This window comes from Peromyscus leucopus, chromosome 4, assembly GCF_004664715.2.
Source record: "Peromyscus leucopus breed LL Stock chromosome 4, UCI_PerLeu_2.1, whole genome shotgun sequence".
NCBI classification, from domain to species: domain Eukaryota; kingdom Metazoa; phylum Chordata; class Mammalia; order Rodentia; family Cricetidae; genus Peromyscus; species Peromyscus leucopus.
The window spans coordinates 116,226,628-116,253,504 of NC_051066.1; the positions used below are offsets into that span (position 1 = coordinate 116,226,628).

General features: G+C 39.4%; 1 protein-coding gene across 13 annotated transcripts in view; it reads right to left on the minus strand.

The window, feature by feature from the left end:
* Tasp1 (taspase 1) overlaps positions 1–26,877 on the minus strand; it is a 250,756-nt gene that overhangs the window by 208,221 nt on the left and 15,658 nt on the right. For 12 of the 13 annotated variants that reach the window (XR_003736073.2, XM_028883580.2, XM_028883579.2 and 9 more), the window contains exon 4: positions 21,903–21,971. Coding sequence is in view for 11 of the 13 variants with exons in the window: in XM_028883580.2 (XP_028739413.1) it covers positions 21,903–21,971 (69 nt within the window). In the remaining 2 variants the exon portion in view is untranslated. Of the gene's footprint in view, positions 1–11,088; positions 11,354–21,902; positions 21,972–26,877 lie in introns of all 13 variants that reach the window. The other variant, XM_028883581.2, reaches the window with a different exon arrangement.

Consider the following 26,877-nt stretch of genomic DNA (forward strand, 5'->3'; position numbering starts at 1 on the left):
GAAGGATGGCTAATGAAACTGAGTCACTGACAAAAAACAATCAACACACACACACACACACACACACACACTTGGGGACATATTTAACAACCACTTTAGCTCAAATTTCTAAGAACTAATAATTGAAAGTTTCCCTATTTAAATTTCTTTGTAGTAGTATACATTAGGATTCATTTATTCAACAAATATTTATTGGATATCTACTGCCAGGCAATTTTTTTCCTGTAAAGGGCCAGATATATTAAATGATTCAGATTTGTGGACCACACAATGCTTCAGCTCTGCCCCTGAGGTACACAAGCAGCCAGAAAAAATACACAAAAAAATACATGGCTGCGTCCCAAAGAAGTTGCATTTTGTACCCTGAAATTTGAATCTCATATAATTTTCTAGTATCATAAAATATCAGTTTCCTTTTGATTTCGTTTCAATCATCTTAAAAACTAAAAACCATTACAAGTTTACAGACCATCAAAAATAGGGAGAAAGCTCATTTGGCTTTTTGGGCAAAGTTTGCGAAATAGTGAGATAAATCATAGGGTTTATAGTAATACACAAAACAGAATGTATTCTTCCCAACAAGTAGCCTCAATTCCAGCTATAGGAGGCAGATGCCTTCAGTAGCAGAGCATATGCTTAACACTGTCAAGGCCCTGGGTTCCATATCCAGTACCAAGAAAGGGAAGAAGTTGGCAGAGCAAGGAACAGAATGAAATACAGATGTCCTCTGGTATCTGAAGAGGATAAGTTTCAGAACACCCCACCACACTAAACCCTTATATAAAGTGGCATTGAGACTGAAGATGTAGTTCAGTGGTAAAATATTTGCCTAGCATGCATGAGATCTTGGGTTCAATCCCCAGTATCACCTAGTATTATTAAGAAAAAGAAAAAGTTTATGAACCTTGAATAACACATATTTGTTAAGACTTGTTGGCTCCTGCTTGCAATACTCAGAAGGCTGAGATAGTAGGGACACACATATCCAAAGCCAGACTGAGAGGGCTGGAGAAAAAGCTCAGCAATTAAGAGAAATTTATGCTCTTGCAGAGGACCTGGGTTGAGTTCCTAGCACCCTCATGACAGTTCACAAACCATCTGTAACTCCAGTTCCAGGGAATCCTACACTATCTTCTAGCCTCCGAGGGCACCAGTCATGCACATATACACATGCAGGCAAATACTCAAACACTTTAAATATATATATGGAAAAGGGGAAGAAAAAAAGCCAAGACTCAGTTACACAGTGAACTGTCTCAAAAATAATGTCAAGGATAATGGCCCAGACCTACAATTTTAGCACTCAGGAAGGTGAGGTAGAAAAATCTCCATGAGTTCAAAGCCAATTTGGCTACATAACTAATATAATATAGTTGTTACACTGTACCATTTAAGGAATGACCAAAAAAGCTATACATATTTAGTACAGATGCAAACTTTAGTTGGAATGTTTTTGATCTGCAACTATAAAGAGTCAGAAATCATGGCTATGTAGACTAACAATAAACTGGATGGCATATTAGACAATAGTAAATATAAAACTACAAATCTAAATAGAAGATAGTTCATGATCAGAAAGCTAAACAGGAGAGACAAGCAAACCACAAAGGTGTCCATAGCTTAGTTTTTATTTTGTTTCTTCTGACTTATTTCAGACTTAAATTTACAATATAAGTCAATATCCAAGAGCTGGCAAGATGGCTCAGTAGGTAAAAATGCCTGACATCATGTCTGACAACCAGAGTTCAATCACTGGATCCACAGGGTGTAAGGAGAGAACTGTCTCCCACAAGCAGTCCTCTGACCTACAGATGCCATGGCACATGTGTCCCAACACACAAAATAAAGAAAAAGGTAATTTAAATTTTTAAGTAATCTAATAACCAGAATATATACAGCTCTTCTACAACTGTGAATGATCAGAAAAGAAAATTTTAAATGGGCAAAAGACATGAAGCAACATCAACAGGTATTTTTCCCCAAAGACATACATATGGCCTACAAACACATAAAAATAGGCTGAATATCATTTCTATAAGGAAATAAAGAAACAATGATAAGGTACTGTAGTAGTTTGAATATAATTGGTCATATATTGGTCCCCATAAGCTCATAGGAAGTGGTATTATTAGGAGGTGTGGCTTTGTTGGAGGAAGTGTGTCACTGTGGAGGTGGGCTTTGAGGTCTCATATATGCTCAAGCCACACACAGTATCTCAGTTCACTTCCTGTTGCCTTTGGATCAAGATGTATTAACTCTCAGATCCTTCTCCAGCACCATGTCTGTCTGCGTGCTGCCTTGCTTCCTGACATGACAACAATGGACTAAACCTCTGAACTGTAAGCAAGCCACTCCAATTAAATGTTCTCCTTTATAAGATTTGCCATGCTCAAGGTGTCTCTTTACAGCAATAGAAACCCTAACTAAGACACAATTGTCATCCACAAGAACAGCCTTAGTGACAAAGGGAAAAAAAGAAAAAAAATAACAACATGGATGTAAAGCAATTCTCATACATTATTACTGCAATGGAAAACGATTCATTCTGTAGTTATGGAAAACAGTTTAATAGATCCACAAAAAGTTCAACATACAATTAACATGTAACCCAGAAAGTCTACCTATAGGTAAATATACAAAGAAACTAAAATCAATATTCAATATTTTTGCAGGGCTATTCCCAGCAAGGGTGTCTATAATAGTCTACAGGTAGAAACAGCCCCATAGTCATCAGTGGATGAATGGGCAAAAGTGCTGTAGTATGTACAAGAACAATGCTGACTAGGCCTCCAGAAAGAGGAATGAAGTACTGACAGATGCTGCAATATGGAAGTGCCTCAAAGGTGTGGAACTTAAGTGGCGAGGGGGGGAGGCACAAAAGGTATGATTTAAGTTATATGAATTATCCAGAACAGATACATCCATAGAGAGAAACAACAGACCATGAGTCGCCATCTGATAGAAGACAAGCAAATAAAGAGTAACTGCCTAAGGTGTATGAGGAGTCTTTACAGAAATAAAAATATTTGGAACAAGATAGAAAATGGTCTACAAAGCACTGTGAACATACTGATTTTAGTTTTTCAAATTGTCATATGACTTCCACCTCAATTAAACATACAAAAGGAGATACAAAAGTACATATATTCAATGATTCTACATATGTCAAGTTTTATAATTCACAAAATATTGTTACCCTAGTGTCACTGAAGACCTTCTAGAGGGGCAGAAACATTGTGTTTCCTGGTCCAGGTGCTACAGACACAGGGCTGTGTTCACTATGAAAAATTACCAGTTATCCATAAACAATAAACGTGCTTACTTTCTAGCATATATACTATACTCAATAAACAGCTTTAAAGCCACAATGCAAATTTCTTAGAATAAAACAACTAAAGTTTTTTAAGACTGTTAAAACTGTGGATCCAATCAGTCTGTCTGCTCAAAATAAAAGAATCATTAAGTGAAATTCTCAATTCTCCAAAGAGTCTCATTTGAAACATATGAGTTAAATTTAATGTTCTTTTATTTTTAAATAAGCCACTACACATGACCCTGTCATAGCTGGACCATGTCCTCACTTTGAGAAACTCATTTCAATGACTCCCTAGGCTGCTTCACTTCACTCTCTCTGTGAAGCCATTTTCAGGAAGTTTGTACTCTATCAACATTAGCACATAGGAAATAAGAAGTAAACAGCTACACAACAACTATGAAACACTGCAAAGGTGATCACTAAGGTAGCAAGATTCACCCTACCTAGAGTAGAGAAAGATGTGAATCATTTCACAAAGACTGAAATGAGAATGACCGGTAGGTACATAAAAGTTTTCTAGACAATCATTAGTGACATAGTCACAAATACTACATGAAGTACTAACATGTTTTCTATTGAGTAATGGAATAAAGATAGGATAAATGGTGGGAAGCTAAATATTCTGTAGAGGAGGTTAGCAAAACAAAGATGGAAATGAAGGCAACGTGTTTGGAGTCATGGTTTTCGCCACAAACACTCAGCACAGTACTTTGCTCCAGAGACTCCAAGTGAATCAAGAATTTGGTTCAAGCTTATCTGGAGCTCCAAGTACTTTGATCTGTTTTAGCTGCAGCTTCAAAACTCTATGGAGATACGTTTGGGAAATGGTTCAAGCTGCTGCAACTGGTGTTTTTGAAAAGTTATTAGTTTGATTTAGAATTCGTTTCAAAAGTAATAAGCTACTTAAGTTTTGATAGAAATTCTTTTTTATAACAATTTTCAGCCCCTAAGAGCAATGAACTACTGTCAAACTATCAATTCATTTTCTTAGCCCTTATAACAAGGTAAACTTGACATTTTAATCCAAGATTATTTTCATTATTTTCAGCTATACCTTAAAGTGAAATAGTGTTAGCCACACTCAAAAGCTCTAAACTCAAGAGCCAGCTGTCTTTCAGCTCTGGCAGACTGTAGCCCTGAAAAAGGCACACTCCATTTGGCAAGATTTCCATTTTCTTTTTTTAAATAGAAGTTATAAAGCCATATAAATATATATGATTCTCTTAATGTTTAAATGTTGACAACAAGTTTCACATTTTTAAAGATTTAGTTAATGTGTATGATGCTCTGCCTATATGTATGCATATGCATGTAATCCAGAAGGGGACATCAGATCCCCTTGATCTGCAGTTACAGGGGTTATAAGCTGTCATGATGGTGATAGGAACCCAATATGGGTCTTCTGCAAGAGCAGTAAGTACCATACTACTGAACTTCTAAATACTTGAGTTCACTACTTTCTCTAAGAAGTTCAGTTTCTACTATTTCCTTACAATGGGAAAAGGCTAATGCAGTGATCAACTCAGATGTCTGCTTATACTCCTACACTGAACTTCTTGCCCTCCATCTTCTCTTCAGCTTGCCAATTTACCATTTCTCTGCATATTATTTAGGATACAGGAGGTAGACTTTATGGGTGCAAGTCTGCAAATTTTACTGTCCTTTCCTCAATTCTAAACAAACATTAAGTGAAAATATGACAAAACTTTTACTTTCAATAAATTTTATTTAACTGTTATTTATCCTTTCCATGATAAATAACTGAGAAGGTAGGCAATGATATAAATCTACAAATGGAAGTCACAAGAATATGAACTTCCCATAAATGTTAATACAAACTGAACCCAAATGCAAGATTTTTAGAACTGAAACGAATTAAGGTAGGGATATAGTTCAGTGATATTTACTTGCCTACTATACACTAATACACGTTGTGTTTAGTCCCTAGCACCAAAGGGAGGGGGAAGGAACAGAACGAAAAACTGAAGAACTGGAACTAATTAATGCCTACCTATTATTATAGGACTACAGACAACAATGTCAGAAGAGCAAATAGCTTTACTGCATGTAAAAAAGACACCTGAGGAAGTCCTATGATGCCTGTTCTCAGTTATTCTGTTTTTTAAGATATTCATGAATATTCAGTTATATCAACAATCCTACAAAAAAAAAAAAAAAAAAAACCTAGCCAATTAGAAATAATGAAGACACACTTTACTAAGGTACATACTAAGTGAGTTTGAAATGTTAGCAAACTATTACAATTTTAAAGAGTACATAGCTCTTTAAAAAATTAATGGACTTTGGGCAGTGGTGGCACACGCCTTTAATCCCAGCACTCGGGAGGCAGAGGCAGGCGGATCTCTATGAGTTCGAGGCCAGCCTGGTCTCCAAAGTGAGTACCAGGAAAGGCGCAAAGCTACACAGAGAAACCCTGTCTCAAAAAACAAAAAAACAAAAAAAAAAAAAAATAATAATGGACTTTGATAAGTCACCAGAGTTAGCCAGAAAACATTTTTATTAGGCCCAACTGAAGTCTTTTTCATTCACTAATACTAATCACTGCATACTTTGAAAGAAGATATTCTATTGTTGAGAAGGGTTCCTAACAAAATAAGAAAACTTTCCATCTTCATTCCATAACTCCTAAAGACAGAGTAGTCTTTCCTTTTGGCGTTCTCTCTTCCCTCTCTTTCTCAAGACATACTTGCAGATGCCCTGGCTGCCTTACAGACATGCTAAGAGTTCTTGCTGTGGTTGATCAAAGTTGGAATGCCTGAGGAAATTACTCAACTAGACAGCCCGGAATTGTATCCAGCCAAATAGTTAGAGTGCTTACTTAAACATGTGTTAAAGTAATATCTTAGATGTCCTGGATATAAGTTGAGAGAACATTTGTTTGCATCACACTCTGTGAATACTAAGGTTTAATATTAGTGACAGTTCATTTGTTAAAACGGTCCAACTGTACAAAAGACAACATACTTTGGCTGGAAACAACAGCATATGCACTAGGAAAATTCTTACGGTCCTAAACTATGTAAGATCTTTTGAAAATGTCAGAAAAAAAATGGAATAAATGTTGATATTTGTTCATTAGAACATTTGTTAATCTAGCATAGTCTGTCAAAAATATGATCATATTTTAATTATTTAAAATATTTTAACAAAAATCATTATACTTACCTCTTCATTATTAATCTGCCTAATTTTCAAACAAACACAATATAATTATGCAGAAAAATGACATGACAGTTTTTTCCAAATTTTTAACTAAAAGGCACGGAGCAACAGTACAAAGAGTTACTTGTCAAGCACAACAGAAATCTTTAAACTAAAATACTGGCTTCCAGACTTGCACATCTGAAATAGTTTTAAAATGTTTTAGTTGGATTCATTATGATGTCCAGAAGGAAGTTAGCACACACAGTACCTGAAACTGTTCTTTCCACATGAGGTACAATAAAAAGACAAATACAGCTATTTCCCCAACATTGCCAGATTTGGCAGCCACTTACACTTCCCTTCAACCTAAGTCATTATACCTTTAACCATGCTGACAATAATATGGAAATATCACTCAAATAGAACTTACCAGATCATGGAATTATAGTATTTACACCATCGTTCTTTCATGACATAGTCATAATGAGGACAGGAGAGCTACTTTTTAATCCTCTACTAACTATATTTGCTTTTATTAAAAAGATTTCTAAGCTACTACAAAATGTCGTTGACTTCTACATATATGCCAGAAGAGGAAAGTATAAATGTATTTCCCACTCTGAATTCTGTAATAAGATTAGTGCACTGTATAGTGTTGATGCCCTGTGCCAAAAAATAGGATGCTATGAACTGTCAGGAAATGTACAGATCATGCAAGAACCTAGATATGAAGTGAAAATTATTGCCAATAAATACTCCTTAGCAGTAGAAATGACCAAAGAACTTTTGTCAATCAGGAAGTTCACAATTTAAAGTTGTTTTCTATAGTGACATATGATCCTTCATTGAAGTTCTCATAAAAACTAGACAGAAGACAGACAGGGAAATAACAGGAAATTTTTGAACAGTGTTTTGCACAATTTTGAAGCAAGATTTATATGACGTTCTTGAGACCTTAAAAATTATGTGCTGCATTTCTTCATTCTTTCCCAGATTCTGAATTAAGACTGAATTTAAGAGACACAGAAAAACTTTTTTTTTTTTAAAGATAGGGTCTCACTATGCAGTTCTGGCTGTCCTAGAACTCACTATGTAGACCAGGCTAGCTTCGAACTCACAGAGATCTGCTTATCTCTGCCTCCCTAGTGAAGGAATTAAAGGAATGCACCACTACCTGTTTTTTTCGTGTTGTTTGTTTTCGACACACAAAAACTTAAAATCAAAGGGCAGTATTATGGGATCGGGGAGATGGTTCAAGGGATAAAGTGTTCGCTGCCCAAGCATTAAGACAGAAGTTCAGATCTTCAGCACCCGCATTAAAAAAAAAAAAAAAAGAAAGAAAAGAAAAAAGATGTGGAGGCTGGAAAGATGGCACATGGCACACAGTACTCTTCCAGAGGACCTGAGTTCAACTACCAGAAATCATATTAGATAGATCACAGCCATGGACACCTGCACTCACATGAACATATAGACACACATAATTTAAAAGTAAATCTCTGATGCCACAAAATGAAGCCAAGTGTAACATAACTTGCCATATTTGCCCTCTAATCCTAGCATGCAGAGACTAAGATCCTCTATCCTCAGTGAGCCAGAATAAGTGACAGACCCTGTCTCAAAACATAGAGTGGAGAGCATTAGAGGAAAACACCTGAGGTTGCATTCTGACCTCCACATGTATGCACAAGCACTTGGCACTCAACACACACACACACACACACACACACACACTACACACGCACATTAAAAAACAAAGTAAGGCCATTTTTCTTGATTGATGATTGATGTGAGAGCCTAGCTCACTATGGGCAATACCCCATATGAGCTGGTGGTCCTCTAAGAAAGCAAGCTACAATAGGCCGTGGGAAGCAAGCCAGTAAGCAGCAGTCCTGTCCTCCATAGTCTATGCCTCCAGGTTCCTGCTCTGAGTTCCTGCTGACTTCTTTGACAATGGACTATGATGTGGAACTGTATGCTTTTGGTCACAGTGTTTTATCACAGAAATAGAAAGCCCAATTAAGACAAAAATTGGTACCAGAAGTGGGGTATTACTATGATAGACTTGGCCATGTTTAAGGATAGTAGAATTGAAGCTCTGCTAATGAAGTTTCAGAGGGAAGTCTTGGGAGTCCCTTAAAGACTACATTGGGGCTGTTTGATATTTTGAGTTTTATGATTGGGTGGTTCTGGTCAGCTGGAGCTGAAATATCAGCTATCATTAAGAGACTTAAACCTTTAAAGTGAAACCTCTGCTTCACTAGGGCAACTGATACTGGTCGGCTAGGGCTGAAGAGTCAGCTGTACTTAAGAAGAGACCAGCAAAAAAAAAAAAAAAAAAAAAAAAAAAAAAAGAAGAGACCAGCATCACTGAAATCTTTGGAAGTATTTCCACAGAGTCAGCACACAGAAGCTGTTGTCCATCAGGAGCCAAGGCTGTAGCTTGTGCTGGCAACCGAACTTGGTAATGTGAAGAGTTTCCAAAGTGGTCCTGGTTTTGAAGGCATTAAGAGCAGCTGAAGCTTGGCACTGTGCAGCAGGGCTGGAATCTTTGATGAGAGGCCATTGGTGAAGATACAAACTCAGATGAAGTAGAACGCCCAAGACTGATGGCTCATGAAAGGCTTGGTACTATGTGGCAAGGTCAGAGTCCCTGAAGAGAGCCCAGGAAAAGGTACTGGTAAAAGTTTACCCTACTTGCAGACATTTCAGCATTTTGGAGACGCCAGTACAATAGGACCACCACCAGGGACAGCAGCAGCTGTGAAGTGGAACTGGCCTTACGTGGCCTAAGAGACAAGCTGTATGTGTTGCAGATGGCAGAGCTAAAGAAATGAAGCCCTTTGGAGCCCAGAGCTCTGATCATGAGGGGATCCCAGAGCCTAACAGTGAGATTTCCACTGTAGAGGTTTGGTTTTATTTTTATTTGATTGTTCATGTGCCCTGATTTTTCCTTTTGGAGTAAGAAAGTATTTAACTTGGTTTTTTTTGTTTGTTTGTTTGTCTGTTTTGTTTTGTTTTGCTTTGATTTTACCAATAGTTAAGAGACTTAGGAATTTTACAGATACTTTATTTTAGAAAAACTTTGAAAAGAGGCTTTAACTATTTTAAAGACAATGAACTTTTAAAGTATTTCAATTTTAAAGACTGGGACTTTTAAAAGTTGGAATGTTTTATACTGCACATTAATATTAACATGATATCTTAGGGACAAAAAAGAAAAAGTTATAGCTTGATAAGTGATGTGTTTGTGTCAAGTTGAAAAGAGATCAACTGTCCTAGTTAGTTTTTTAGCAACTTAACACAAGATAGAGTCATTTGGGAAGAAGTAACCTCAATTGAGAAAATGACCTGACAGACTGGTCCGTGGGCAAGCCTCAGGGGCATTTCCTTGATTGATGATTGATTTGGGAGGCCCAGCTCACTGTGGACAATGCCACCCCTGGGCTGGTGGTCAGGATGTTTTAAGAAAGCAGAGTGAGCAAAACCATGGGGAGCCAGTCAGTAAAAAGCACACCTCCATAGCCTCTGTATCACCCTCTGCATCAGCTCCTGCCTTGAGTTCCTGCCCTGACTTCCTTCAGTGATAGACTGTGCTATAAATCTGTAGGCCAAAATAAACTCCTTCTGCCACAAGTTGCTTTTGGTCACAGTGTTTTATCAGAGCAAAAGAAACCCTAACTGAGGCCTAGTCTCAATACCCAACACATTCCCCTCTCCAAAAAGAGAAGAAAGGTAGTCTTTCAACCATACAGTCTATGGTTACACAGAAATGAAGCATACAGAAAAGTTTTAGCTTCAGTTCTTCACTAACAAAAGGGGAAATTAGTTGTAAAATTATCAAATTCTATAAAATTGATGTCTGAAATGATAAATCAAGTAACTATAAACAGATGCAATGATTCAAAAATGATTAAACTGCAATTCTCAGAACCAATAAGTCTAATTATATCCATGAATACAGAACTACAGCATAATTTACACTCAAAATTAAATAAATTACTTTCACATAGTCAAAAAACCAAAATACCACCAATTTTACCATCATACCATAGGTTGATTTAAACAGCTCAAAACTGAATATCAAATGAAATATATTGAGAGTAACAACACCCAAAGAAAAATGAAAACTCATACACAAAGCTAAATGCTTCTCAGAAACTGCTAGGTCTAGTCTTAGAAGACATCCCCTAGACAGCTTCCGTCAAGAGAAAGCATCTGATGAGGTCCACAGAGCTCATCAAGAATGGCTAGAGAAGGCTAAAGAAAGTCTTCATGTTCCCATCAGTACAAAGTAAATCATGACACAGTCTGCAGTTAAGTGTTTTCACTTGGATTTTGATACAGAGTAAAGTTAAAACTAAAATCTAATAACTGGCTTGATTTTCTTTAAAAAAAAAAAAAGAAGAAAGAAAGAAAGAAAAAATTGCTTTTCTACTAAGCATGTACTTTGTGCTACAAAGCAGACATGATTCCTAGAATCTTGGGGGAACAACAGCTGTACCTACCTAATGTGTAAACATAGTAAGTTACAAGTTGATCCTCAGTACTAAAGGCAAGAATCAGCATTAGTACTCCAAAAAGTGTTTTAAAAGAACGTAACTTACTTTCACCGTCCCAGGCTAAGTGGGCTCTGTCTGGTGCTTCTTTGTCTGCACATGGCCACCCACAGCCTGTCTTCTAATTAAATCAATGCTCTAGCAGCAGAGCAAGCAAACAAGGTGCCTCCCGTCTGTATACAGCTCTTCAGGACACAGTTCCCTTGGCCAGAAGATGGAAATTCTTGGGAGAGGTGATTTTCTGCCTCTTCACAAGAAGAACATAGAGACTTGGCGGGATGCAACTCCATGAAGTGTAACTGTGTGTATACACCTCAAAAAATAAAACAAAAAGATGCAGAGAAACATAAAGACTCCATAAACAGCTGGAACACACAGAAATGATCATGAATCACCACTGGAAATACTGCTAGCGAGACAGGCACAATCGGGAAAGAAAAGAATATCTCAAGTTAAAACTAAAATTCCATGCAATGAATATACTGCAAGCACTATAAGGAAAAAACAATCATTTGTTAAAGGTGAATCTTTTATTCCACATAAATAAAAAGCATAATTTCCCCCTCCCACATTACAAAGAATAAAAGACATCATCAATGAAGGAGAAAACTTGGTCTTTGAAGGGCAGAATGCATCACCAGCCACAGTACAGTAAATGGGTGCTTACATATGTATGACCTAACTGCACCCAGCAGCAGTGGGGGGGGGGGGGAGACAGGGAACTGCTCCACCTGGAGAACAGAAGAACAGGAATACTCTGCCACCCTCCGCCTATGGAAACATTTGTGCAGGAAAACCGAAGTGCTCATTTATTTAGACAATGGTTAACATCTCCAATTAATGAAAATGATCAGATACCTTCTGCTTGTTTTATTTTTTACTGAGGAAAAAAAAAAGCAACTGAGGGCTAAAGAGATGGCTCAGAAGTTCAAAAAGCTGGCAGCAAGCTAGGCATGGTGATAGTCGCCTTTAATCCCAGCATTCAGGAGGCAGATCTCTGTGAGTTCAAGGCCAGCCTGGTCTACAATGTGAGTTCCAGGATAGCCAAGGCTACACAGAGAAACCCTGTATTGAAAGGAAAGGAAAGAAAGCTAGCTGTTCTTCCAGAGGAAGAGTTCAGTTCCCAGCACCAGTGTCAGGTAGATCATAACTGCCACTATCTCCAGCTCAGGGAATCTGATGCTCCTGGCTTCCAGCCACCTGCCCTCACATGGACATACCCACACACAGAAACATACATACACATAATAAAAATAAATATTTTTAATTAAAAAATAAAAAATTGAAGTAATACATAGAATGGGTGACAATAACCATCTGACCCCAGAGGAGCCCTCAAGCAAACTTAATGTATCAGCCCTCCTTAATGTGCTCTTCCACCCAAGTATGCCATATGCTAACTGCAAGCCACATTGTCTTCATGACCACTACACATTTCAAGCACCAGCAAGCTTCAGTTTTTATTTTCACATTTCCAAGCGCTTATTTTTATTTCTCCAACGCCTAAGGCACACAAACAACTCCAGTCGAAAATATACAATGCAGGCCGGGCGGTGGTGGTGCATGCCTTTAATTCCAGCTCTCAGGAGGCAGAGCCAGGTGGATCTCTGTGAGTTCAAGGCCAGCCTGATCTCCAGAGCGAGATCCAGGACAGGCACCAAAATGACACAGAGAAATCCTGTCTCGAAAAAAAAAAAAAAAAAAAAGAAAAGAAAAAAGAAAGAAAGAAAGAAAATGTACAATGCCCAGGGAAAGGAATGTGGCCAACTCTTACAGGTGAACAGATGCCTGAAGTGGGATCTCTCAACAACAGACTACACAAAGGTGACTGGCATTCTCAAGTTCCTAAAGATGCATGCAGTGGGTTCCTGGCACAAGAGGATATAAAGACACACAAATGTAAAAAAGTATTAAATACAGTAACACAATATGTAGTGATGTGAATAAAAGAGTATTAAATATAGTAACACAATATATAGTGATGCAAATATCAACTTTCTTCACCTCAAAATATAAGCCATCTGGATAAGAAATCATGTCATAAAGGAATTCAAATTTATAAGCAAGCAATCCCCTGGACTGTACAAAGATTCAAAGGCAAGAAACTATACCAAATGTAATCTTAGCTCAGTGATTCTCAGCCTTCCTAATGCTATGACCTTTTAATACAGTTCAACCACATATTATTTTCATTGCCACTTCATAACAGTAATTTTGCTATTGTGATAAATTGTAATTTAAACATCTGTGTTTTCCAATGGTCTTCTATGACCCCTATGAAAGAATCATTTAACACCCCCAAGGAGTCATGACCCACAGATTGAGAAGCCCTGATTTAGACATTAAATCCATTTAAAATATGAATTAAGATCTTTCCTTCCTATAGGAAATTTTTAAGGATAAATTATATCAGCCAGAAAACCAGAGGGTCACATAATTTAAACAAAATATTTTGGAAATTTTCTTATACTGTTTGGCTTTCTTGGTTGATTGGTCGGTTTAGTTTCTGGTTTTTCTGCACTGAGGATCAAACTCAGGACCCCTTGCATATTAAATATGTGCTCCAGCACTGATCAACATTCCCAGCGAAACAGAATTCTTTAAACAAAAGAACCTATGTAATTTATCTTTTGCTATATGAAATTTAAGATAGTCTTAGCACTATTCTTTTTTAATTTTATTTTAATTTTATTAAAATATAATTACATCATTTTCTCCTTCCCTTTTCTCCAATTCCTAAGTCCATCCCCCTTTTCAAATTCAAGTCTCCTTTCCTTTAATTGTTATTGTTTTACATATATAAGCAAATAAATATATCAATTTGTAGATTTATCTGCTCAGTCCTAACCAACTGGGGGCTCATCCCTGGTGAAGACTAGTTCTCCCACTCAGCATTCCTGAGTTGTCTATAGTTCTGGGTCTGCAGATAGAGGCCCTGCATGCACTCTTCTTAATGTATAGAATTCTACCTACCATACTCAAAATGAACTGACTAAAGTACCCCATAGGTTCTCACCAGATGAAAATCTCTTGTCAGTCATGAGTTCTTTCACACAGGACTGAAAATAGGCAACCAAAAGTTTGTCACTCATACTTCATCCATTAGTCCTCATTCGTCCTTTTAAACCAGGTCTTAGTACTTTTTTAAAAGAATGTCTCCATGAAAAGAGAATGACAATGTTTCAAGAGTAGTTCATTTTCACTCAAAAATCTAAGAAACGTGCCTTTTTACTTTGGGAACAAGTCTAAGAAAGTGGTAGCCTATGAATCACTCAGAACTCTGTCCAATTTTCTCAAAGAAGAAATATTATCAGAGGAGGCTACTCCATGTAAAATGTACGAAGTAATGGTCTAGCATTTTTAATCTACTAAACAAAAACAAATTCAAAGCAGCCAAGAAAAACAGCTAACACCCAAATGTACAACCACAGATATGAAGACCAAATTGCTTCCCAATATTATCATCTCTGTTGAAGAAGAATCAGAGTTGTAATATCCAATAAACAGAATTCATTTCTCATTTGGTCTACAGATAATCTGTGAAAGTTATAAACAACAGGCCAAGGAAATTCAACATCAGTCTCTAAACTACAATGTCTAAACCAATTGGAAGACAAAATGCACTTGGCGGCACCTCTGCATTTCACACCACAGAACACTTATCACCCAGGAGGGCCACCTTCCCTCCCAAACCCTGGAAGGGAGAAATTGGTCAGAATACGAGGTGAGGACTGCATGCCAGTGCCCAACATTATTTAAAGGAAGAAATATCACCTATGTGTCCAAAAGTGGTTGTTTTAAGATGACAACACTTATATTGGTAGTAGACTAAATCATCCATTTCTAGGAAAATTATGAGTCTAGGTGGCTTGTGTGAGCTTTAGATAAATAAGAACAAACTACAGTATAACTTCTCACTCATGCTCATGCAAACAACCACAGTCAAATTCACTGGGCTTCACAAAGCGCGTGCATACACGCATCCCAAAACAGCACACATACACACACACACACACACACACACACACACACACACACACACACAATCAAAACAGGAGGGTGGTTTTGGGGAAGGATTTTAGGGGGAGAGAGAGTGAAGGGGGGTGAAATAACCAAAATTCAGCATACACATGTATGAAACTGTCACACAATAGGGTTTTTTTAAAGGAAAAAATGAGGGTTAGTTATAATTGAGGCAAGCAAGCACAGCATAAAGTTTAGTATCCTGGGACCCCTATTTGATTTGGGGTTATGTACACACACCTCCATTCTTATAATAATGAATTGGGAAGCCTAGTTCGCCCACCTGACAGTACTGTATACACACATCTCTCTCCAAACAATGCACCTAGCAACCTCTGGTAACCATCAAATTTAGATAATTTCTATTTAAATATACTCCCAACATATCCAGGTATAGAAGAACAGAAGGGACAATGCAGCCTGAATTGGTTTTGAGTGCATGAGAAGTAAGGCACAACTGTATCCTTGTTAACCCTATTTTGCCATCTTTTTTTTTTTTTTTTTTTTTTTTTTTTTTTGGTTTTTCAGACAGGGTTTCTCTGTGTAGCTTTTAGCCTTTCCTGGAACTCACTTGGTAGTCCAGGCTGGCCTCGAACTCACAGAGATCCACCTGCCTCTGCCTACCAAGTGCTGGGATTAACGGTGTGCACCACCACCCAGCCTATTTTGCCATCTTATTCCTATCAGTAAGCACAGGACTAAAATCAAATGCATTATGCAGAGGAACATGCACAGTAGAAAAATGATTATATAACTGAAGCTATGAAGCAAAATAGAGAACCACCCAAACTATGCCCCTTAGTAACCAGCCGCTCCCCTTTGGCCTCATAAAAAGGGACCCAATGCTGAAGCCTAGAGTCTTTATTCATGTAACCCCCATCAATCTTGACAGTGTACCTCTCTTTAATCCAAATACAATTATCTTGCTTCTTTTGCAAGTCTTTGTGAGCCCTTACTTTCAATTTTCCGTGTAACAAACAGTCCAAGAACCTTGAAACACTGGGTCCAGACATGACAACTGCATAAATATAGAAATGTCACAATAAAACTTGCTTCTTTGTGTGCTAACCAAAACAATCAATTTCAAGGGGTCTTAAAAGAAGAACCAAGCTGGGTGGTGGTGGCACACACCTTTAATCCCAGCACTCGGGAGGCAGAGGCAGGCGGATCTCTGCCAGTTCGAGGACAGCCTGGTCTCCAAAGCAAGTTCCAGGAAAGGCACAAAGTTACACAGAGAAACCCTGTCTGGGGGGGGAGGGGGAACCAAGCACAATGGCACATGCCTGTAATCCTAGTACCGGGGAAGTAGAATCAAGAGGATCAAGAGTTCAAAACCAGCTGTACCTACATAGCAAGTCTGAACCTAGCCCATGTTACATTAGGACCCTATCTAAAAAAAAAAAAGAAAGAAAGAAAAGAAAAAGTTTTTAAGAAAAGAAAGAACAGCGTATAAGAGCGTATGTCAAGGTGGGGAAGGTGTGTGTGAAAAGTTCCTTTTGTGGCACCTTGTCTCTTCCTCCTCTACTGTGTAAAGTTGATACTAGTATTAAAATATTCACTATTTGGGAAAACACAAATGATCAAACTTTTGTAAACACAAGGCTAGATACCCTTTCTACAATATAAGAACCATTAAACCATTTCCTATCAGTTACTTTACTCTGTGTTTAGGAGCAGGCTCAAGGAATTCATACCAATTCTAGTATCTGGCAAAGAAAAAACAACAGGCAAGTTCAAATTATATCATTTACTTAATCAAAAAGTATATCCCTACCCAGGTGTGGTAACACAAACCTTTAATCCCATCATTGGGAAAGGAGAGACAGGCCCAGAGAGAAGCAGATTTCTGTGAGTTTGGGGCTAGCCTGATCTACACAGCAAGTTCCAGGCCAGCCAGGGCTAGATAGTGAGACCCTGTCTCAAAAAAACATAAAAGTGAATTTTAAAAATAAAGTATAATACCACCTATAATCTCAGCACTAAGGTTGTGGAAGCAGAAGCATTATAAATCCAAGCCAGCCTAGACTACAATAACAAGAATCTATCTAAAAAGGAAAAATACTTTTTTAAAAACTTAATTTTAGGCTGACATGGAAGGATCTCTGTGTTTGAGGCCAACCTGGTCTACACAGTGAGTTCAGGACAGCCGAAATTAGATAGAGAAACCCTGTCTCAGGGGGGCGGGAGGAGGGGACTTAATTTTTTTTCTTTATTTTCTTTATTAAGAAATTTTCTACTCACTCCACATACTATCCACAGACCCCCCTCCTCCCTCCTCCCACCTTCCAGCCCTCTTTCCCAAGCCACCCCGCATCCCCACATCCCCCAAATCAAGGTCTCCCATGGGGAGTCAGCAGAGCCCAGCACACTGAGCCTAGGCAGGTCCAAGCCCCTTCCCACTGCACCAAGACTGTGCAAGGTGTCACACCACAGGCACCAGGTTCCAGATGCCTGCCCATAGACCAGGAACAGATCCCGATCCCCCTGCCTGGGTGCCCCCCAAACAGTTGGAGCCAAACAACTGTCTTCCGTATCCAGAAGGCCTAGTCTAGTCCCATGGGGACTCCACAGCCACCAGTCCACAGTTCATGGGCTTCCACTAGTGCGGCCAGTCATCTCTGCACGTTCTCCCATCATGATCTCGACATCCCTGGCCTGCAGTATCTCTCCTCTCTCTCATCAATTGGATTCCCGGAGCTCAGCCTGGTGCCTGGCCGTGGAGCTCTGTATCTGCCTCCATTTGTCACTGGACAAAGGCTCTGTGATGACAGCTATGTTATTTGTTAAGCTAGTCACCAGAGTAGACCGGTCCAGGCACCCTCTGGACCACTCTTAGTCCAGTCGGGTGCCGGGACCTAATTTTTAAAAGGATAAACATAGCCAGGTGTGATGGTGCAGACCTTTAATCACAGCACTCCGGAGGCAGAGGCAGGCAGAACTCTGTGAGGCCAGCCTGGTATACAAATCAAGTTTCACAACAGCCAGGGCTACACAGAGAAACCCTGTCTTCAAAAACCAACACACACACACACACACACACACACACACATATGAACATATAGGTGCACAACCCCTCCCACCTTCCCAGGAGTGAGTCAGGCTTGATGCTACATTATCTGTAATTCCAGTTCTTGGGTATCTGAAGCAGGAGGGTCACAAGTTCAAGGACAGCCTGTATTACTATAGAGAGGCCTTATCTCCTCTCATCACACGAAAAAAGCATCTCCAAATCCAAAGGACAAGGCACATCTAGGATGAGATGTCAGTGAAGAGGATGACTAAACTTAAAGATAGATGTTACCCTCGAATGTAAAACAATAGAAATCAGACTTTCTGTGATTTTTCTCATTTCAACATGCTCAAACGACTCAGAACAACTTATATTCATCTAAGCAGAGAAAACATAATCCAATTTTCTTATTCTTTCCATTGACCCAAACTATTACAATACTTCTTCAACTGAACTCTTCACAGGAAAACCTAACCTGGGTTTAATGGAATACATTCAAACACTTAAGGTGAGAGAGACTGTAGGGGACAGTAAAAGAAATGACCATATAATTCTTAAGATACAGAAAAACCCTTCCAGTTGGCATTTAAACTATGAACACACATTTCAATAAAAGATATAAGACACCTAGTCCTAGTCTGCTTCCCTGTGGATGAGATAAACACCATGGACAAAATGTGAAAGCCAAAGTTACATTTTAAGTTCTAATTACTATTTAGAGATCCATGAAATAAAAATACCTCTGATCTGCAAGCCCCTTGCCCAAGGACAGAGAGTTCCTGAAATGCTGGAGGCTGTTGTTTGAGTGATAACAAGCCACATGTTTTCACTCCCCTAAAAAGTATGTCTGATCCATCTGCACTGGATGTGCTTGATCACATGTGGGCAAGAGGTTCACAGGCAGAAAATACACCAGGATGAATGAACAGTTGCCCCTGATTGGATGTAGGCTGGAGGTATGTCCAGATGTATGCTTGCCCATGATTGGACCTAATAGGAAATACTTAAGATGCTGCAAAACTTGATTTAGGACCATCTTCTGAAGATGGACCTGGCCAGAGCTATAGTTGGAAGTTTTTCTGTGTCCATCTGCAGCCGCTCAGACACAAATAAACACACAGAAGCTTATATTAATTATGAACTGTATTGGCCATTAGCTCAGGCTTATTACTGAGTAGCTCTTACACTTAAATTAACCCATAATTCTTATCTATGTTTAGTCACATGACTTGGTACCTTTTCTCAGTTCTGCCTTGTCATCTTGCTTTCTCTGTGTCTGGCTGGCATCTCCTGACTCAGCCTTCTTCTTCCCAGAATTCTCCTTGTCTGCTTATCCTGCCTATACTTCCAGCCTGGCTACTGGCCAATCAGCATTTTATTAAACCAGTATACAAAAGCATTATCTCACAGCACAGAGCCCATCCACCTGGCCACTATGTAATTAAAGCTTTCTACAAATTTGGCTTTAATTTTGGTATTGGTCTTATTCTTATCTGGTGAGATTAATAAAAAGAAACTTGGGAATGAAAGAGTTTATTTTCTCTTACAACTTTCAGGTCACAGCTCATCACTGGGGGAAGTTAGGGCAGGAATTTCAGGTGGGAACTGAAGCAGAGACCATGCAAGACACTGGCTTGCTCCCTCTGAAAGCAGAGGCCATAGAGCACACTGGCTTGCTCCCACTAGCTGACTCAGCCTGCTTTCTCCAACAGCCCAGGCCACCTGCTCAGAGATGGCACCACACATAATGGGCTGGGTCTGCTACATCAATTAACAATAAAAATGCCTTAAAGGCACAGCTGCAGCCCTTTCTAATGGAAGCAATTCCTCAGTTGAGGTTCTCTCTTGCCAGGGGTGTCAGGTTGACAAGCAGCATTAGCCATCACATATCTATAATCCCAGTCCTCAAGATCTGAGAAAGGAAGAATACATGTAGGCAAAACACTCATACACATAAAATAAAATTAATATATCTTAAAAGAAAAATTTAAAAAACCATAAATTCCACTCATTAATACAGAATGGTTTTTGTTGTTTGGGGGTTTGTGGCTATTTAAGTAGGCCAGGCTGGCCTCAAATGTGTTCAGCCTCTTGAATGCTTAGATTACAGGCATATACCAGCATAATGAGATACTTTTTTTAAAAAAAAAGTATTTTTTAAGTATAAATAAATAATCATTTATGAAAGCAGGGGGAAAACAGAATCACATATTCAACATGATGTAGCTTTACATTACAAATACTAAAGTTACTCTAAAGTTTTTTAACTTAATTTTACATAATTTTCTGTTCATGGCTGCCATTCTCCATTACTCATTAAGCTTTTTCCCCCAGACCTATACTGACTCCACAAAATGGTAACTCTGACATCACCTTCAACAAAAAGGACCATACTTAGTCTTTTGAATAAAGGAAAAAACAACAACCTTCCTTCTCATGTCACTTACCTTCTTTTATCCACAACATCTAAAAACCTTTACATTGTAAACTGGTCATTGATAGTTGCAGAACACATCATAAGTAAATACTGTTACAGTTATAGGATGCTTTTACTATGGTCTATACATACTCTAAGTGGTTGGCATATAGTAATCTTCATAACTCTGTAAACAGGAATTATTTTTATCCTTTCAGATAGAACTGAGTTATAGGAAGGCTCTAATACACCCATTGGCATTCGGCTATGACTGACACCCTGGGTCACAATAGGCAAGCACCAACAAAACCCAACATCAGATGTTTCAGGGGCCAAACTTCAAGAGAACTAATACCCATATCTATCTATCTCTCTCTCTCTCTCTCTCTCTCTCTCTCTCTCTCTCTCTCTCACACACACACACACACACACACACACACACACACACACACACACACACACACACACACACAGCTTCCAACCTGCCTTGATTGTGTTAGCATGAAATTAGATATGTTATAAAGATTGGTTAAAATCTACAAAGCAATAATTCAAAGTGAAGCTCTATAGTTAAATGAGAAAGAATGCACAGAAAACATGGCTAGGGCTTTCAGTCAACACTCCAGGAGAAGAAATCTGACTGATGCCCTGATATCAAAGACTAACCAAAAGCCCACAACTGTCAGCTTGGGAATGTCTACTTTACCTCACACCTTTCCTTCACACTCATCTCCATGTCTTAACTTTCCTCCCCAAGAAGTCTTCACATCCAGTAAAATAGTCATCTCTAATAATCTGGTCTACTCACTAAAATCTATCCTCCCCACATTTCAGTCTTCTCAAAGGCCTCAAACTCATCAATACTCCAGAGTCAGAGAAACTGGTAGTCCCTCACTACAGAATACCAAAAGCCTCCCCAACTCAACTCAGTGCCCACCGTAAACCTGGAACTGTTCTGAAAATCCTATTCAAACAAGGGTGCTCTCACAAAATATACAACATATAGCTTCGGGACCTACATCTGTTACATTTGTGATAAAACTTATCTTTCTACTTTAAAACTTATCTTTCCACTTTAGACACTTTATAGAGAGCTGAAATCATGTATTTGTTAAAGATACATCGCATTTTGGGGATGTGAACTTCAAAAACTGTCCTACTGAAAATACATAGCACCAAAAACAAGAGGAAGAAGGAATTGACCAACTTTTTTATTACTCAGGAAAAGTCACCAATGAAAATACTTCTAAAAAATTGTTTATCTCAAAATCTTTTATAGAGCTTTGGTAATATTGGTGGGGAAACACTGGTTACATGATTTATAGTTGATAATTCAGCATGTGTATGCCATTTAAAAATAAGGAATGTAAATTCAAATATTGTAAATAAAACATAAAAAGAGAAAAGAAATACCTCAAGTTCCACCAGAGCAGCGGTCACTGCATCTGTCGCAAGAGCACCAGCCTGTAGCTTCTCAATTGCCTGGGAAACCAAGAGGAGAAATTATTCACTGTAAAACTAGCTTCTCAAACATATCATGAGCTTTGTGAAGAGTTAAAAAATATGAGACCCTCAGAGCTGGTAAAAATTGGTCAGCATTTCCACTGCACACTTGAAGACACGGGTGTTTGATCTGCTGACACTGTGACATGGAGTTGTGGTTATGTTGGGTTCCATTCCTGGATGCATGTGACCTGTGGGCTGCAAGTTGGACAAGGCTGCTTTAAGGCATATGTTTCTCAGATTTAAGATGAGTAGTGTTTATTACTCAGACTAATTATCATTCTTAATATTATCCAAATTAAAACAATGACTAAAAATTAGCCACTAAATGCAAGATGAAGGGAATTTAATAAGTGAAAGAGCTTTCACTGTTCATAGAACAATTCAAACCAGCCACAGAAATGATATGAGTTAGTTCAGTTAAGATATCCTGACAATTTATATTTCATATAAAGAACTGCATCTCAGATAGAGCTACCTCTCCCACTATTTCTACTCTCCACGTGTATCAAAAACAACTATTGTTTCTAAGTCACAAAATCTTCTGATAACCCAGCAATGATGGCTCAAACTTTAATCAGCTCTTAAGAGGCTGAGGTGAGAGGATCGAGCAGACGCCATTAATAGGCTACTCAATCTTCTCTCAGAGATCAGGCCTCAGTTTATAGTTTCCTGAGACTAAACAAGCAGTTTCTAAGTGAGCCACAAACAAAAGGACAATCAATCTCCAACACCCCTGACAGCAAGGACGAGGAGGCCTAGTACATGCAGTACTAGGTCAGCCATCCTCCACAGTCAGCAAGCTCATGGGATAACCAAATAAGGAAAAGGCCTAGGACTTGTCCAAGCATGCCCCAAAATGGGAAAACTGTAGCCTTAACCAGCCCCTGACCAGCCCTGACCAATTAGAACATACTATTATGATTGCCACTTGCTTAAGCCAATCGTATCTAAAATGATCTAACTGCTCTAGGACCTCTCCTTAGCTGTGCTTAAAAGGAGCCTGCAGCTCCTCTCAAGGTCATTGCCATTTTGCCTTTTTGTAGGATGGTTGGCCCCAGCACGCTGGAAATAAACACTCTTGCTGATTACTTGCTGATTACATATGTGGATGGTAGTCTTTTGTGGGACCTTAAGATAGGCAGTTAGATTGCATGACTTTACAAATTCAATCCAGCCTGGGCTTCAAAAACAGGGGTGGGAGGGTGTTTATTAAGTAAAAAAGAATCCAAGATGGATATATTCATTTTCAAAAATATTCTTGATACTATAATGTCTCCTATCAAAATGCTCTTTTATACCGGGCGGTAGTGGTGCAAGCCTTTAATCCCAGCTCTTGGGAGGCAGAGGTAGGTGGATCTTTGTGAGTTCAAGGCCAGCCTGGTCTACAGAGCAAGTTCCAGGACAACCAGGACTGTTAACACAGAGAAACTCTGTCTCGCAGAGTGCCTGTGTGGCCTGGGCAGGCGTCTCCATGACTGGTAAGGTGACCTGCTGACGTCCCACGCAATACAAGTCAGAAGCTCATTTTTTAGTAAAAGGGGGACCTGTAGGTCCCTGGTCTCCGTTTTGGGTAACTGTTGCCTTGCTTGCTGACCTTGACCTTGATATCCTCCCTAAGCTAATTCCCTCCCCGGTTTCAACCTCCTGAATACTTAAGGGAAGTTCCTTGTCTGTGTATCCTGCATAATGGGCATTAACAGCTTAGATGCAAGATTGTAAAACATCGGTAGGGAACTTCTGCCCTCCAGGGTTCTCCCATTGTGCTGTAAGCCTGTTTTTAAGATATCCTCCTCCTCCTCCCCAGCAAAACCCTGTCTCAAAAAAACCAAAAATAAATAAATAAATTAATTAAAAAAAAAAAAAAACTCTTGTAATACATTCTACAGAGTAAAATCACCTAATTGAGGGGGGGGATATAAACTGGCTTTTACAATCTGAGTGTGGCTTATGCTGCTATGCTGCCTCCTGGGGCCATGATGACATCTGTGTCCAGGCTGCTACTGGGGACCATGTCTGGGTCCATGGTCCTACAACATCCAAAGTCTGTGTTGAGGTCCATGGCCCATGGTAACACCACAGGCCATACACATACCAGAGTCTGGGCTGCAACCTAAGGACATGTTAGTATCTATGGGTAATACCACCACCAGAGCCATGCTAATCTGGGTGGCCTGCACCACCACACTAGGCCATGGTTTTATCCAGGCGCAGGCTGCTGCATAGGGCCATATCTGGGTCTGTGGCCTAGCAAGCAGCCAGGATCTAAGTTGATGTCCACGGCTCCTATTATCACTGAGGACTGTGCAATGCTGGGGGTATGGACAGCTACCTGCGACCATGTTGGTGTCCTAGGGCCTTGCTGGTGCCAGTATGAACCTGGGTGACCTGTGCTGCCACCAGGGCCATGGTAATGTCCAGGCCATGCCTGAATCCATAGCCCTGCTGCAGAGGGAGTCTGTGATGATGTTCATGGCCTTTGTTGCCACAGGGGGTCGGTCATAGGAACCATGAACATTGGAATCTGAAGGCCATGGTGCTAAGCCAGTCCCCCTCACTGGTCCTAGGATAGCTGGCCCTGCTCCTCACTGGTCTTTGCAGCAGGAGAGCTAGACCCAACCCCCATGGGAAAGTTGGCTCCCTGCACTCTGGAGAGATGGCCCACCATCCCTCACCAGGGCATGGGAGAGCTGGTCCTGAATGCATGGGCCTAAAAGGACTGGCTCTGCCTCTCCCCTGAGGGGGATCGTCCCAGTGACCCAGAACGACCTGCTCAGCTACCACTCAGACCCACATCCTGAGAGGTTGGCCCACCCTAACATCTACTACATCTATGACCTGCTGGAGTTCGAGAAGAGACTGGTTCTGCAGAATGATAACCACAGGATCCCCAAGACTCAGGGCAACATCAGGATATCTGAGAGGAATTTTGGTGAAGGTCCAATGACGATGGTATGCCAGAGGCCTTGAACCAAACCAATGACTCACTGCAATGAACATTTTGTGGGTGGGGCTGATTGGACAAAGGGGTATAGTATACTTCGTGACAAACCGCAGCAATCAATGCCACTAGGATTAATGAAGAGGTGTTGGAAAGATGGAGGAGCAAGGTGAGGTTTTTTTGATTGTTTTGTTTTCAATTGATTTTTTTGGGAGGGAGGGGATTATTTTGGGGGAGACATGCTGCAGAGGGGAGAGGAGGATATAAAGGGACTGGGAGGTGAACGGGATTGGGGTGTATTATGTGAAATCCCCAAAAAAAATCAATAAAGAATTATGTTATAAGACAAAGCCCAAAAACTAACAATGTATTTCTAATTAAACTTTTTATTGTTTTATTTTATTGTATGAGTGTTTTGTTCTCATGTCTGGATGTGTACTACATATGTGCCCGGTGCCCTCAGAAGCCAGAAGAGGATGTCAGATTCCCCCAGAACTGCAGTTACAGATAGCACTGCCATGTAGGTGCTGGCAACTGAACCCAGGCTCACTCCCAGAACAAGTACTCTTACCCACTGAACCACCACTCCAGCCCCAAACTCATAACTAAACTTTTAAGAAAGTAATTCATGCCACCCATGGTGGCACATGCCTTTAATTCCAGCACATACAAGCAGAGGCAGGGAGATCTCTCTGAGTTTGAGGGCAGCATAGTCTACATAGTAACACAGTGAGTTCCAGGACAGCCAGGACTATATAGAGGTAATTCATGGGGCTAGGGAGTCTTAATGCTTAAGAAGATCACTTGTTACTCTTGCAGAGGATCCAAGAAGTTCAATTCCCAGAACCCACATGGCAGCTCACAGGACACCAAATATGCATGTAGTATACACACATAAATGCAGACAAAACACTCATACACATAAGGTAACAAACTTAATAAATATTAAAAAAAAAAGAAGGTAATCCATTACAAAAACTAAAGAGGATAATAGGTCAAAATAAATTAGATTTACAGAACTAAAGCTATAGAAAACTAAACATATCTTTTCAGATAATGAAAAGATTTTGCAGGGCAGTGGTGGTGCACACCTTTAATCCCAGCACTCGGGAGGCAGAGCCAGGTGGATCTCTGTGAGTTCGAGGCCAACCTGGACTACCAAGTGAGTTCCAGGAAAGGCTAAAAGCTACACAGAGAAACCCTGTCTCAAAAAATCAAAAAAAAAAAAAAAAAAGAAAGAAAGAAAGAAAGGATTTCACAGTTAAAAAACATAATATTTAAGCTCATATTATATATATATACATATATATACACACATACATATATACAGTAAATATACACACACATATATATGCATGTGGGTTTGTGTGTCTGTGTGTATTTAGTATATAAAATCCCTGTAATAAAATACTCTCAATTTATGGTAATCCATTAATAAGAAAAAGTTCATAATTCTGATACAGTATCTTTCTTATAAATGGTATTTAAAAATAGGCCGGGCGGTGATGGCACACGCCTTTAATCCCAGCACTCGGGAGGTAGAGCCAGGCGAATCTCCGTGAGTTCAAGGCCAGCCTGGGCTACCAAGTGAGCTCCAAAAAAGGCGCCGCAAAAGCTACGCAGAGAAACCCTGTCTCGAGAAAAAAAAGGTATTTAAAAATAAATAAAAGGAAAAGTACCCATATTTACCTGATACACAATTTCTAACATTCTGTATGCATAAAAATAATGGAAAGTTTACCTACAAGACTATACAGTCCAGATCAAAATAAAAACAAATCATATTTTTTCTGACCTCATTCCTGCTCCCAAATTAAGCAGTCAACAATTTAGCAAACCTCAAAAGTCAAAGGTGCACAAAGCATAAGTGAACAGAAGGGCAGAGCTCACTGCACTAGGAAGACAGGCATTTGCTCTGCCCATGCTCAAGAGCAGAGGACAGGG